The following is a 14,197-nucleotide window of genomic DNA, read 5'->3' as shown; positions in this document are numbered from 1 at the left end:
TTTCATTTATCAAACACTTATCCGGTAGGTGCTTACGGGTAAAATTTAACGCTATTATTTACTTACTGGATAAGATTTTAGTCCACCAAAATGACATCGTATGCAACAATTTACCCGTAAGAGTTAGTCGCTTTCACCTACCGGGTAAGACTTTTGGTCCTTATCTCGTTCTTACCGGGTAAGATTCTTCGTCATTACCATATTCATCTGATGAGGTAACATGACTTGGTAAGCGCTTACCTCGATAGGCGTTTGGTAAACAGCTCCTAATTTGAGGGGAAAAAAAGGGTTGATTACTAGTAACCCAGATCGGGCCTAATTGGAACCCGTCCCTGGAAACAATATCTAAGGAGGCATTTTAGAGATGATCGAGCTGCTGAGGCTAACGAGAGGTGTTCATGTTCATATCCCCATCAAAACGACTCTTTAATTTTGTTTGAAATCGACTGAACGAATGAGTTCATAATCGTTGTAATATTTTCGGAAGGGAAAAAGATCATATGAAAATCATAAAAATGGTAAAAACCATTTAAACCAGTTTACGTGTATTGTTTCACATATGAAACAATACATGTGAGATGTACAGTGTTGTTTCATATTTGAAACCACACGGTGTCATCTCATGCTTGAAACTTATTGAGTAATTCAGACTAATTTGAGTGGTTTTTATTTGATTTGTCTCCAATTTTTGTCTTTGTAGATTCATGAATCCGAGTTCGAAACACTCTAAGTAGTGAAAATTTTCGAACTTATGGGTAAACCCGACAAAGAACCTTTCGCTCAAATGTCACCAAGAAGCCCGTTGAGCACACAGACTCGCGAGACCGATTCAATCGATTTAACCGTCAACAGTAAAACTTCCTGCAACTCCATTGATCAGCTGTGTCACAATATATATGAAATGGAGAGCTCCGATCGATCCCCATCAAGATTCAGCTTCTTATCCTACGGTCAGGAATCAAGAATCGACTCCGAGCTACGTTATCTTGCCAGAGGGAGTTTCTCAAAAGATAGTCTTAGAAAAGAACCCGTTTCAACGGCCGATGAGAAAGAAACAGAAGAGTTCCATGATCCTCCCGAAGGCGATTTTAAGCAAGAAACCGTTGCAAAGGGTGGTGAGAAAGAAGTATCAGAGTCTGATGTTACTATACCGAAGAAAAAGAAACCGAATCCGTCTTCGCCCGCTAGATCTTCTTCTCCCGCTAGATCTTCTTCACCCGCTAGATCTTCTTCTCCCGGAAAAATCCCGAAGCCAAGTCCAAAGAGCAAATCGATCCACGATAAACCTCTTATCATCAAGAAAACCGGGTTAAAGTCGAATCTGAAGAAAAATGAAAAGACTTCGAATTCAGGAGGAGAGCAAAGGAATGAAGATCCGAAATATCTTGGGCCGTATTTACTGAAACAATCGAGGGAATTGTTGTCGGCAGGGACCGATCCGAATAAGGCGCTCGAATTGGCTGAAAGAGCGATGAAATCATTCGAAAGTTGCCAATCAGAAAAACCCGATTTGGAATATATCATGTGTTTGCATATCGTAGCAGCGTTATATTGCATTTTAGGGGAGTACGATGAAGCGATTCCAGTTGTCGAGCGATCAATCGAGATCACGAACATGAATGAAGGCCAAAAGCATTCATTGGCTAAATTTGCGGGATGCATGCAATTGGGCGATACGTACGCAATGCAAGGCCGTATCGAAAACTCGATTCTCTGTTATACGGCGGGTTTGGAGATCCAAAAACACGTTCTGGGTGAATACGATGCTCGATTCGGGAAAACTTGTCGGTATGTAGCCGAAGCTCACGTTCAAGCAATGCAGTTCGATGAGGCAAAAAAACTGTGTCGATTAGCATTGATAATCCACGGAAAAAACGGAACGAGTGCTTCGTTAGAAGAAGCGGCCGATAGGAGACTTATGGGATTAATTTGTGATTCGCAGGGCGATTACGAAACTGCCATCGAGCATTATGTATTGGCTCGAATGGCGATGTCGGCAAACGGGCACGATTCTGATGTGGCCGCGGTCGATGTGTGTATCGGCGATGCATATCTATCGTTGGCTAGATACGACGAAGCTATTTTTACATATTTGAAAGCATTCAATGTTTTCAAGACGACGAAAGGCGAGAATCACCCGTCGTCGGCTTCAGTTTTCGTCCGTTTGGCGGATCTGTACAACAAGATCGGGAAGTTTCGTGAATCGGAATCGTACTGCAAAAATGCTAAACGGATTTATGTTAAGCCGATTCCAGGGAACCAGAACGATGAAATCGCGGATGGGCTTATTGAAGTTTCGGCGATTTATGAATCGATGAACGAATTAGACCAAGCGCTTGACTTACTTAAGAAAGCGCTCAAGGCTTACGGGAAGGGCCCGGGTCTACTGACCACCGTGGCCGGAGTTGAGGCTCAGATCGGGGTTCTATGTTACATGACGGGTCGGTATTTTGAGTCGTACGACTACTTCAAAATCGCAATCTCGAAGTTCCGGGCTGCCGGAGAGAAAAAAACCGCTCTTTTCGGTATTGTCTTGAACCAAATGGGATTGACGTGCGTTCAGATCGGGGCGATTGATGAAGCTGCAGATCTTTTCGAAGAAGCTAGAGGTATTTTTGAGACGGAATACGGGCCTCAACATCCCGATACACTCGGGGTTTATAGGAATCTTGCTGGTACTTATGATGCGATGGGCAGGTACTCGACCGTTTATCTAATCGTTCGATTTTTGTTATGGCAAACTAATTATTAGCCGATAAACTAGTCATGGTCAGTAAAAACTACTTCCTCCTTGGCTCCATCACAAAATAAATGCGGACAATGAAAAAAAACACATTTTTAGAAACATGTAACTATTACATTTTTTTATTCATTAAATTACAATTTTACCCTTAAAAATAGTAAGAGAGGGATTTCATAATTAAGGGCAGAATTTGAAGAGTAGACACTTTGAAAGTGGATACTTATTTTGGGACAAATTAAAATAGAAATGTGAACGTTTATTTTTGGACATAGTGAGTGCTAACAAGCTAGATAACAATGTAAATCACATGTTAGAAAGTACTCCCTCTGTCCAAAATAAGTGTCTACAATGAAAATGACATGATTTTTGGAACAATTGTTACCCTTTTTAAATAAACTAATGGACACTTTTACCCTTGATAAAAGAGAAAACAAAAATCCCCATTTCATAATTGAGGGTATAATAGGAAATTGAAAACTTACTTTTGAATGTAGACACTTATTTTGGTACAAACCAAAATAGTTATATGAACACTTAATTTGGGATCGTGGGAGCCATAGGAAAACATAAGGGGCATTATTGGAAAATAAAATAACATGGAGCTTATTGAAACACTTGAGTTTTTTCAAGTAGCTCAAATAATAAATTAGTTTATGGTTGCTAATTGTGTGATAAATCTGTTGTGCAGATGGGACGATGCGATTGAAATACTGGAGTATGTTGTCGAGATGAGAGAGGAGAAGCTTGGAACGGCGAATCCGGATGTTGACAATGAAAAGCGGTGGCTAGCGGAGTTGTTGAAGGAATCCGGCAGGGACCGGAGCAAGGGATCCCGGTCCCTGGAATTCCTTCTTGATGGTTAATCAATATTTAGAAATGTATGTATGTACATATGTTTTTTTTAATCGAAAAGTAATGTATAACCTGGAACAAATGATGTATAAAAAATGCCATTAATTATTTATGGGCATTTAACGTAGCAGTATATGATAATTCATCTTTTTAATTGAACACATGAAAAAGGTATACAATTTTAGAAAAATATAATTATTACACTTTTAACAAACTAAATGACAATTTTATCCCTTATAACAGTAGGAGTAATTAATTTTTCTATCTTATAATTAAGGGTAGAATAAGAAAGTAATCATTTTTTTTTAAATGAACACTGATTTTGTGATGAGCTAAAATAAAAATAAAAATACTTATTTTGAAAAAAAAAATTAATAAATAAGGAAGTAGTTTAGGGCCTGCTTGTTAGTTAGTAGTTTAATGAGTTTAATGGAAATCACAACTTATTAGGTCAAATATACATGATTGTTTGGTAGTGGTTTTTATGATACAAAAAGGGGTTTATTCAGTATCCTCCTAAGGGAGAGTTTTATGCGAAAAACTAAGTTTTTTCAAAACTTGTCATTCTTAGGGGCCGTTTACTAAACGCTTACTTGGTAAGGGTTTACCGAATAAATTTTCTTATCGGATGAACATGACAAGGGTCAAGAATCTTACCGGATAAGAGCGATGAGAAGGATAGAGAGTCTTACCCGGTAAGTGAAGATTACGACTCTTACCCAGGTAAGCGCTTACCCGGTAAATTATTGCATTCAATACGTTTTAATGTATTAAAATCTTACTCATTAAATAAATTATAGTGTTAGACTCCTATAATTAAGCACTTACCGGATAAACATTTAAGTAAACATCCTCTTAATTAAAAGACATACTTATTTATCCATAAGAAACCCTATAAACTTTAAACTTTCTTAATTTATAGAGACAAATTATTACACACAAAACATGTTTATCCATGTTGAAAACCAACCAAACAGTACGTAGAAACTTAAAAAGCTTAATCCGAATCCAAACCCGACTACCTAGAAATGGTCATCGGCCCAACTGGAGCCCAAATTTTTTGCAAAGAGGACACGTAAGCATTGAAGACCCTATAAGATTGTGCCACGTCACTAACAGAAAGAGTCGTTCAGTTAAATGAGAAATGCCCGGGCGAGGGTTCAGAAGTTCATGGCTGCCCAACAAACTCCATACTTTCTTTGATCAATCAATCAATCAGTTCAGAGAAAATGTTTTCAGAGTCGGTAGAAGCATTTGTGTGGAGAGAAAGCGAGATTAGTGTGTGAAGATGGGTGGTTTATTGTCGTCAGCTAAAGAACCTCCACCGCCTATGGTGTTGGTTCCGCCGCTCTTCGATTTCCCGCCTCTTGCTGCTCGTACCAGGTCTTCTCTATGTTTTCTCCCTTCAGTCCGTTCAATTACGATCTTCATTCAGGATTTTTGTGGAATTGGGGTGTGTTAATTTGATTCCAGAAGTGTTCGAACTTCCTGTGACTGATTTCATTTGAAATTGGAATCGTTTTTATGTGTTTTGAATGATGCATTTTTATGTTATGTAACTATAATCGTTGTCTAAAGAAAGTGGAAGTTCTTCTTCGGAAGGTGAGGTATTGATCTTCGTAATGAGTTGTTAGAAATCTTAATCCTTAGATTCGATTCTTTTAGAGCAAGTGATTTGGTTCAATTACGATATTTGTTGTCTGTTAATTTGATTTAAAAAACTCGAAGGTCTGAAGAATTATTCATTGCAATCACTGTCATGTTTGCTTAATGGTAGTAGTAACATACAGTCATTTATTTAATGAAGGTGGAACTTAATCTTTGGAAGGTGAGCGTGGATCTTCATAATTAGTTGTTAGAAACCTTTTATATTTTTCCATTTGGTTTTTTGGAGCACTGTTAAATATCGTTGCAATCTTTCACTTATCACAATCTAGCTATAACTTAAGAAAAATAATCAAATAAGGAGTTGCTAGAGTTGTAAGTTATTCATTTTCATATGCTCTACCATGTAGAGTTCTTTTTTATGATAATGTATGCATCTAGAGGATACGATGTTGATCTGCTCGGTATCCTATATGTGATCTAGTCTCACATATGAGGTATATAAGCCAAGGGTTTGTGGTCAGGATGCCATTACAAGCATTCTTCCCTGTAATAATTGATTGGGTTGTTTGTTCTTCTCCGTGGTATATGCTTCAACTCCTTATTGTATCCAAATAAGTCGAACCCTTTTGTTGTTCATCTTCTTTGCTTTTGTTGTTGTAGAGGTTTCCAAGAAGCTTCTACTTTTACTAGAATATCAACTAGATACTTGGTTTTGATTATAATCAATTCATTTTGAAGTGATGCAGGATGTTGGAATCATCATATAATTTGTTATTCGGGAAGCTCGCCTTAAGAAGCCTTTTTGAAGATTATTTTGATGCAGCAAATCATTTTAGTACAATATTTTTGTTGAAGCCAATTGATGATCGTCATGTAGATCTAATAGCAACTGTATCCATCAAAGTTTTTCATTACTTACATGCATATGTGGCTGTTTGCTATTATCCTACTTAGAGCACACATTCTTACTCCTTTTTCTAATTATCTTTGAACTTACAAATGCAATTACCAAGAGATTACATATAACTTTACATTCAAAAATATCCTTTGTGGAAAGGATTGTAGTAAATTAGAAAAATCAGACGATATTGGTTTTCCATAAGCTGATTTTCATTCTATAGGCCTAGCTTATGTACACCATCTGTCTTTATCCATTATTTCTTGATGAAAATTTGGACTTTGCATGAAATGAAGAACTTCCTTTTATATTTTTAATGTAGAGACGTATCGACTTATATGGTCATGTTTCTCTGTTGATGATGCGTATCTTAATATTTTTGCATGTCTTGCATAACCTGAAAAACCAACAGTTGCTTATTTTATATTTTCAGCTCTTGGCACACTTCATTTGTTCCTGTTCACTTTTGTTCATATGAATATGATATTGTTCAATCTATGCAAACATTCTTATCGTATATTTATTTATTTACGTATATTAACTTATGTTCAATTCTGAGTTGAGTCAACTTTTTAATACCAAAAACAAGAATGAAAAGTTCCTTAGCGGCCATACAGGTTTCAGGTCCTCTTGATAACAAGCCTGAGGAGACAATTGTTGGTAATGCACTATTTCGTTGGCAAAGGTATTCAAAGAGATATCCTTAATATTTCTACTGATTTCTTCTTCCAGAGATTGCAGGTTGCCATTCACTTCTTTTGGCATTCTTATCAAAATAAATCTTTTGTGTTCTTCACAGTGATGCTGATGATCCTCACACATTCACAGATCTTTATGTATCCAGTATTGATCCGTAAGTAGCAATTTTCTCTTCCAACAAGAGTAAGTTCTAATTTCCTCGTTGTCTTCCTTTATGCTGTTACATGCTTATATCTCCAGGATTTTACTCATGAGAGCATGTGCATACTACCCAAAATATGGTTTTGGAGCATTTGGCATTTTCCCGGTGCTTCAAAAGAATAGGTTTATTCATCACTTCCGAGCAAAATCACATGTTTTAACTCCTTTTCCGTTTTTATCTATGGCTTTATATTCACTCACAAAGCTCCTCTCTCATGCAGAGTATCTTCAGAAGACTATGGTATAATGGGTTTGAGATATGGCTCATCAAACTTGTCATTTGGAGCCACACTTTTGCCATATTCATGTACGTGATGTGCATTGCATGTTAAAGAACTGATCTGTTTTCAATTACATTTTTGTTCCTTTCAGTTTCACTAGTTCTAGTTTCTAAGATTTTGTTATCCCTTTGCTACGATAATTTGTATAATTGTCATGACTTAAATTCGACAACCAATATAATACAGCAAAAGTATTATGTAATTTTCTTTTCTATTTCTTTTCCCTCTCTATCCAATACTAATGTAACAAAATCGCAACCTGGTTGTTTCAATGTAGTTGATAACTCTGAATTCTACTACCATGGAAAAAAATATTTGTAAGACTACCATGTGGAACATGCATAATGTTTAAGCCTGATATTTTTTTTTTATAATGCTATTTCCTGAATGCAGTGGGAGATGACTTCCCGAAATCTGCGTGGCTGGTGAGCAAGATACGAAGGTTAACTGCTGGGGTGCAATATGATCCTCAATGTAAGATTCTTACCCTTGCATTTTTTTTATAACACCATTTCTTGCCCATTGCCCAAGCCCCAGGGTGCTAAACTCCTTGCTCTTTTGAAGAAATATGCATTTGGTATGGAATGCAGTTTTGGCCTCTATGGGGCTTAATTTCCCCTACATCTATTGGCTTGAGTATCTGGTTAAGCTTGCTATGAGGTGCAATTGCTACTTCTTGAATGCCTAGATATATGTTTCAGATACTTCATACTTGTTTCATCTAGGCCTTTGGCAACCGTCTTTTAGCATACAGCTTATAATATGATGTTACCAGATTTGTTTGTCAGCATCACTCAAATCTTTGATGGATACCTCCACATTTGTTTCAATTCTGGACCTACTTTCACTGTTTCACATTCGATAATCATGCAACAGGTTGCAAGTTTTGGAACACTACGCTGGTGAAAAATGCAGTTTTTTTGGTATCTACAATAGCATCTAAACTTATTGATTAATATTGAAGTGTGTAAGGGTCTGTTTGTTAGCAGCTTAATGAGACTCGCAACATACTCAGTCAATTATACATGACAGTTTGATAGTGGCTTAATGATATAGAAAGTGCCTTATTCAGTAAGCTTCTAGGGGGAGCTTTATGCAGAAAGCCAAGTTTTTCTTTTCCAAACTTGCCCCTCCCAATTAATAAACACGCTCCTTCCATCTATGAAAAAACTCTCCAAAACAAAAAATCTCAATCTATACAGACTGATTAATCCACACAGACAACTTTATCCATACATGACTTAATGGAAACCAATCAAACATAACTCTTACATGATAAGTAACTTGATGGGCTGGTTCCCACTGTAAAATGTTAAAGGTTTTAGTCTCATTGCCATGCTCAGGAAAAATAGCATATTAATAAATAAAACACTGTTACCACTTATGTAGTATGGTCTAATTCATCAAATTTCTGTCCATCCTCCTGAAAGCATGCCTCAAAAAACATTGTTGCCTCCTGTCACTTCTTTTACTGAAAAAACTTATGTTCTTGTGGTTATTGTGCTTGAATAGTTGAAAAGAAGGACGGTGCAAAATATAAAAATTTGAAGAATTGGAATTGTGCCATAGGCTATGGACTTGGATCAGGCAGCCCATTGAGTCCATCATTTAATTTTGGTCTTGAATTCAAGCAGAAATCCCAGGTTTCCCACTGTTTATTGTTTCTTGCATTATCATTATCATTATCCCTTTTTACTATTCTACTTTTTCTTTTTTGTTTCACCTCTTCATCTGCCATTGTTTATTTTTTATGTTTTCTGTAATCATCCCTCTTATAACATCAGGGTCTGGGCATGGATACTCCTTTGCTCATCTGAGTAGTCTCTCCCACTCATGTGCTCATTTATTTTTTGGCCAACAAAACTCAAGTACTTATTTTTCTTTTTAACACCTCAACTGCAGTTCATAGCCTCTTTCTACCAGCATGTGGTGGTCCAACGAAGGGTACACTCTCTTTCTCTTAGTGTGTGTGCACGTGCATGATTCTGTGTCTTCATGAATGGGGCAGGAATTGTTAGACTTGCACATCGGATGGACTTTGACACTTTCTCTTCAATATATGTTGGAACATTCCTTCTCTCCTCAAGGGGGGAGTAATCTAATGGTCCCACATATTCTCATATAGTATCGAGCAAATGTCTGCCACTCTGGGACAATTTATGCCCTCTCGACACTCGGGGGGACTATTTTTGCCCGTCTAGCCTTGTAGGGGGCATGCTAGATTCCAACATCGGCTAGACTTTGACACTTTCTCTTCAATATCTGTTGGAACCCCCCTCTCTCCTTAAGGGTTCTTTTGGAGAGTAATCTAATGGGGTCCCACATATTCTCACAGGAATGACATGATAAAATTGGTATATAAGCATGAGAAGACAATAGATTGTTCATTCAGAGAACAATTGATTTTTATTTTCCATTTTGGAATCAAGGAACTAATATATATTGGTAGCATTCAGCTGAAGTTTAGACCTTTTGTTGCTAGTCAAGTTAACTTCCTTATAAGCACAATCATAATCAACAAGTCTGAAGTCTTAGCTAATCAAACTCCTGCTGGTTTCTTTTATCCACAACTCCAGTCAAGAAGTTGATATTGCTATCCCAAAATTACTTAATTTTATCTTTATCCAAAAAAAGTTGACACTGCTGTAAGCTGTTTATTGCAATTATGTAGGTGAAGAATCCATTTGAAGAGAATGAAGTAATTGGCATTACTAATTACATAGACTTCGGATTCGAGTTGCTAACAAGGTAATTTAGAGTGTGCAGTGTGAAATCTATCCACAAATGGTTTTAAAAAGGAATCTGAATCCTTAGATCTGTTAACAGAATGGATGAAGAAAAGGCATCAAACAACATCCAAGATTCCACCTTTAATGTTGCTGCATCTTGGCAAGCAAATAAAAATGTCATGCTGAAGGTTAGCTGTCTGGGTTCTGATGTTATGTTCTATATGTGGGTCTATGCCAATTTTCACAAATTCTTTTCTGGACTCTTGTAGGGAAAATTGGGGCCCCTTAGTTCATCGGTGTCTTTGGCTTTTAAGTCGTGGTGGAAACCTTCATTCAGTTTCAGTGTTTCAGGTAACTTGCTAGCCACAAACTTCAATGTAGGAACCACAAGGGTTGTGGCGTAGTGGTTGAGGCCCTAGGGGATGTAGTGGAATATCCCATATGCCCAGGGTTCTATTCCAAGCGTACACAACAATTGTGGCTATTGTGTTTATCACGGCTGATTTCTTGCAGTCACAATTTGTCGGAATTAGTCCAGCATAGCCTAGGACACCCTCCCAAAAAGAAACTTCAATGCAGGATGTATCTACACTAAGGCCATGTTTGGCAACCATAAGCTAGCTTATTTTTTGAGTTCATTGAAAAAGCCACGTTTAGTTAGTCGTAAGCCAGTCTTTTGAAAAGCTAACGAGGGGTTTTTCCCACTTTTTTTCCATTTATGCCTCTTGTATTTTTCTATTTAATTTTTTTAACATGTCTTTTTCAATCATTACATTCTCATCTAGCTTATCAGCTAATTTTTACCAAACATTGCAAGTCTAAGCTAACAACTAGCTTTTCAACCAACAACGAGCTTTTCAGCTAACACCTAGCTTATTCCAAACATAGCCTAAAAGTATACGACATTGCTCTTTATCCTTCAAGTATTTTGTTTTGCTACACCAACAATTAATCATCTTCTCAGCTTCATGGTTATCGTTTCAAATGTTTGTAGACTCTTCATGCCATTAGTAGATGAGTCTACCATACTTGATTCATGTTACATATTAGCTTTCTAGAGTTATTATGCATCTCTATTTGCTTGAAGTATTATAAGTTGCATGCTACTAAAATAATTGGCTACAATATAATGTGGATGTATTTTTCCGTGTTTGTTTCATCTATTTCCCTCGCATACGTCCCTCTGATGCATTTTCCTGTTAACTGTACTCCTTGCTTCCTTACACACACTCTCTCACCTGTATCTTGGATTTTATTTTGCAAGTTGGGGTCTTCAGAAAAACTGTCTCTCATCCTACCCCCGAACCTACCTCATGCATGGGATTTACTGGATAGTATAGGACTGGATGAGCGAGAATGAGATAGGCGGGTGAAAGAACTGTAGAAGGTTATAGGGTTGTAGCTTGACATGGGTAGTTTAGTAATTTACCAATCTTGCTCTGTCTCCATGATTTTTGTCCACTCAATCCTTGTCCTGTCAAAGTTTATTGTCACACAACAAGTTTTTCTGTCATGTCCTGTGTTCCAAACACATTAGAAAAATAGAACTTATGTGATGAATGATATATGAAACATGCGGTTTAAATGTTTAATATCACAAACACATGATGATGATTTGATTTTGATACTGAGCAGCTGTAAGAGACCGTTGCATAGGAAAGACATCCTTCGGGTTTGGTCTTCGTGTCGACAATGTCAGAGAAGCAAGGTTTGTGCTAATCTCATGAAATCTCCTAACTTTTTTGGAGTATATAATATTTATATATGGTAAATACTCACACACACTTCACCAAATTGGTGAGGTTTGAACCCTTAATCTACTTGGAGGTTCGGCTCTACCCGATAACACGGGTATGCACGGCCAATGACTAGGGACGGGAACAAAGCAGGTGCCCCCCGTTTAAGTCCTCGCCTCGACATTTCTGCAGGGGAGGATCCCGGGCGGGTTTGGGGATACCCGTTTAGTAAAAAACAATATATTTTGAAATTAAAATTATAATGAATGGTGACTACATTTATTACCAATATTCAAAATAAAATATATTTGTCATTTAATAATAAACATATACATATTTATTTATTTATACACGCACTATATACATGTATTAAAGATAAAAAATAAAAAATTAATGGGGGTCCGATCAGAGGCGGGTAATGCCATCCCCGCTTCAGGTATCAAAACAAATGCCCGCCCCCGGCCTGTTACCCGCCAAAGCAAGGACCCCCCCCCCCTCCGGGTTTAGGGCGGGTACCCACCAATGACCAAAAAGTTCTCATCGTTTGGTAATATTTGAAGCAAGCAACTCAAATAAGATTGAAAAATACAGTTATGAGAGGGCAGATCCGAATTTTGTGATGCTGACACCGAACAAAGAACATCTAGCGGAGGGAATCCATTGGAAAGTTGGCAAGAGGCCGATGCTGCAATCGGACGTAAACTCCGGCAACTTTGATGGTGTCCCCAGGGAACTCAGACCCTTGGGTAGAATCTTATGATCATCTCTTCTCTTTATTTTCTTCTGAAAAAACAAACTGTAATGCAGTTGGGACTGTTAGCCTTCATTTCTTTGTTTTCTTTTCCTTATTGCCTAAATAAATTCAAAGGTTTAAACAACTAATTTACCATTGTGATCTATGTATTTAACGTTAAGTAGGGAGCCCGACAAACCCGAAATAATTTACCCAACTGGAGCGTGTAACTCAGTTGACAAAAGGATTGGATAACTTTGTCCAAAAACAAGACATGTTCGGGTTTGATTTCAGGCCCTTCATTAGCCTCAGAGTGAGCCAAAAAATGCCCTTGCATCATTGGAGGCAGGTTTGTGTGGGGGCCGGTTGGAGTTGCCGGTAATCAAGTTTTGTCGAGATTAACCACTGGATGCCTAAAATCATGGAACCGTAAGTATTAGGTTGACATTGGACAAAATTCATTTGAATCCAACCCAAACCGAAGGAGGTGAATGTGCTCTTGAAGCAACGGGTCAAATAGAATGACACATGTTATCAGGATAGGTGGAGATGATTTGCCATTTTTACGCTAAGACATGTTCCAAGAACGCATCTCATATGTCGCAACCAAATTAGTTGAGAACTTGAGATTTTTAACAGATTCAAATTTTTCAAACAACAGTAGTTGGGTTATTCAAAGGATTTCAAACAGACTAACCCAACCTCATGTGTAGCCTTACTAAACGAGTAATTTGATGTAAACCAACTATCGTTCAAAAGATTTCAAAATTTTGATGTGTTTGGTTCGTAGATTTGAAATGAAACTGAAATCCATTTATTATAAATAATTTATAAAAACAAAATATAAATAATTAAATTATATTTTTATTAATTAATCTATACTATATTATAAAGTATTTCACAAAAAACTCTTAAAAACCATCTTTTTATACATGAAGCACCGCTTATTGATGCATAAAACTTAAAATTCAAGATTACAAGTAAATTTTGTTTAAATACAACTTATTAAGTTTCATATTTGAATTCATGTAACTAACTGTAAATAAATATAATCAACTACAAAATAAAGTTTTCATTTTAAATCTAGAAAATCTAAAATATAATTAAGATAATCATTAAATACTAACAAAGTGTTTAATTATTATCTTTATAATAAATTATTATTAAATCAAAAATAAATTACTTTGTTATTAAATCTAAATTAAATTGTAGTAAATTTTTTTATAAAAGAAGTTACACCAAAAAAACGAGAATTATTAAATAGTTAATTTGATACTAATGTCGAATTTTTTAAAATTTTTATGTTATCTTTAAATTTATATTTCACTAAAAAATAAAAACATTATTGCTTTCTCAAAATCACGTGAAATCATTTTATATCAATAAAAATAAAAAATAAAAACTAAACATTAAAATAAAAATGAAAGTACGTACCTTCTAATTATTACAAAACATATATTTTTAATATATTTTAAAATATTATTATATACAAATCTTTAACCAAAAATAATCTCACAAAAACCCAATAACGATCAAAACAAAGAAGCTCCCCTCTCTTGGTAATCTATACTATATTATAATGCATTTGACTAAAACTCTTAAAAACTCTTAAACTCTTAAAACTCTTAAACCCGTTCATCCCTATCCGATTTCATCCCATAACTGAGTTCGTGTAACTAACTGCAGATAAACACAATCAAATACAGGATAAACATCT

At 36.3% G+C, this 14,197-nt stretch overlaps 2 protein-coding genes across 3 annotated transcripts; both read left to right on the top strand.

Annotated features, from left to right (window-relative positions):
* Positions 1-751: 751 nt before the first annotated feature.
* Positions 752-3,640, top strand: LOC112515625 (protein KINESIN LIGHT CHAIN-RELATED 2-like). Its single transcript, XM_025122530.1, has 3 exons — positions 752-1,062; positions 1,189-2,697; positions 3,432-3,640. The coding sequence occupies exons 1-3, from the start codon at positions 752-754 to the stop codon at positions 3,604-3,606; spliced, it is 1,995 nt and encodes a 664-aa protein (XP_024978298.1). The 3' UTR covers positions 3,607-3,640.
* A 1,091-nt stretch (positions 3,641-4,731) lies between these two features.
* LOC112515955 lies at positions 4,732-12,661 on the top strand. 2 transcript variants are annotated; one of them, XM_025122940.1, is made up of 14 exons: positions 4,732-4,978; positions 5,950-6,094; positions 6,719-6,786; positions 6,901-6,954; positions 7,041-7,124; positions 7,223-7,308; positions 7,676-7,756; positions 8,795-8,925; positions 9,185-9,226; positions 9,954-10,030; positions 10,109-10,199; positions 10,281-10,362; positions 11,647-11,719; positions 12,339-12,661. In XM_025122940.1, the coding sequence occupies exons 1-14, from the start codon at positions 4,884-4,886 to the stop codon at positions 12,505-12,507; spliced, it is 1,278 nt and encodes a 425-aa protein (XP_024978708.1). In that variant the 5' UTR covers positions 4,732-4,883; the 3' UTR covers positions 12,508-12,661. The 2 variants fall into 2 exon arrangements, with proteins under 2 accessions (XP_024978708.1, XP_024978709.1); XM_025122941.1 differs by having other exon boundaries at positions 4,919-4,978; positions 5,942-6,094.
* Positions 12,662-14,197: the final 1,536 nt, after the last annotated feature.

Source organism: Cynara cardunculus (genome assembly GCF_001531365.2).
Source record: "Cynara cardunculus var. scolymus isolate 2C chromosome LG 7, CcrdV1, whole genome shotgun sequence".
Taxonomy (NCBI): Eukaryota; Viridiplantae; Streptophyta; class Magnoliopsida; order Asterales; family Asteraceae; genus Cynara; species Cynara cardunculus.
Note: the sequence above shows the minus strand (reverse complement) of the source record. Positions and strands in the feature narration are given on the sequence as shown.

Coding starts and splice junctions, on each gene's coding strand:
- LOC112515625 (XM_025122530.1), top strand. CDS start 752: ATGGGTAAACCCGACAAAGAACCTTTCGCTCAAATGTCACCAAGAAGC. Junction 1,063..1,188: donor GATGAGAAAGAAACAGAAGA/GTTCCATGATCC, acceptor TTCGCCCGCTAG/ATCTTCTTCTCCCGCTAGAT. Junction 2,698..3,431: donor ACTTATGATGCGATGGGCAG/GTACTCGACCGT, acceptor TCTGTTGTGCAG/ATGGGACGATGCGATTGAAA.
- LOC112515955 (XM_025122940.1), top strand. CDS start 4,884: ATGGGTGGTTTATTGTCGTCAGCTAAAGAACCTCCACCGCCTATGGTG. Junction 7,125..7,222: donor CCGGTGCTTCAAAAGAATAG/GTTTATTCATCA, acceptor TCTCTCATGCAG/AGTATCTTCAGAAGACTATG. Junction 7,309..7,675: donor CACACTTTTGCCATATTCAT/GTACGTGATGTG, acceptor TCCTGAATGCAG/TGGGAGATGACTTCCCGAAA.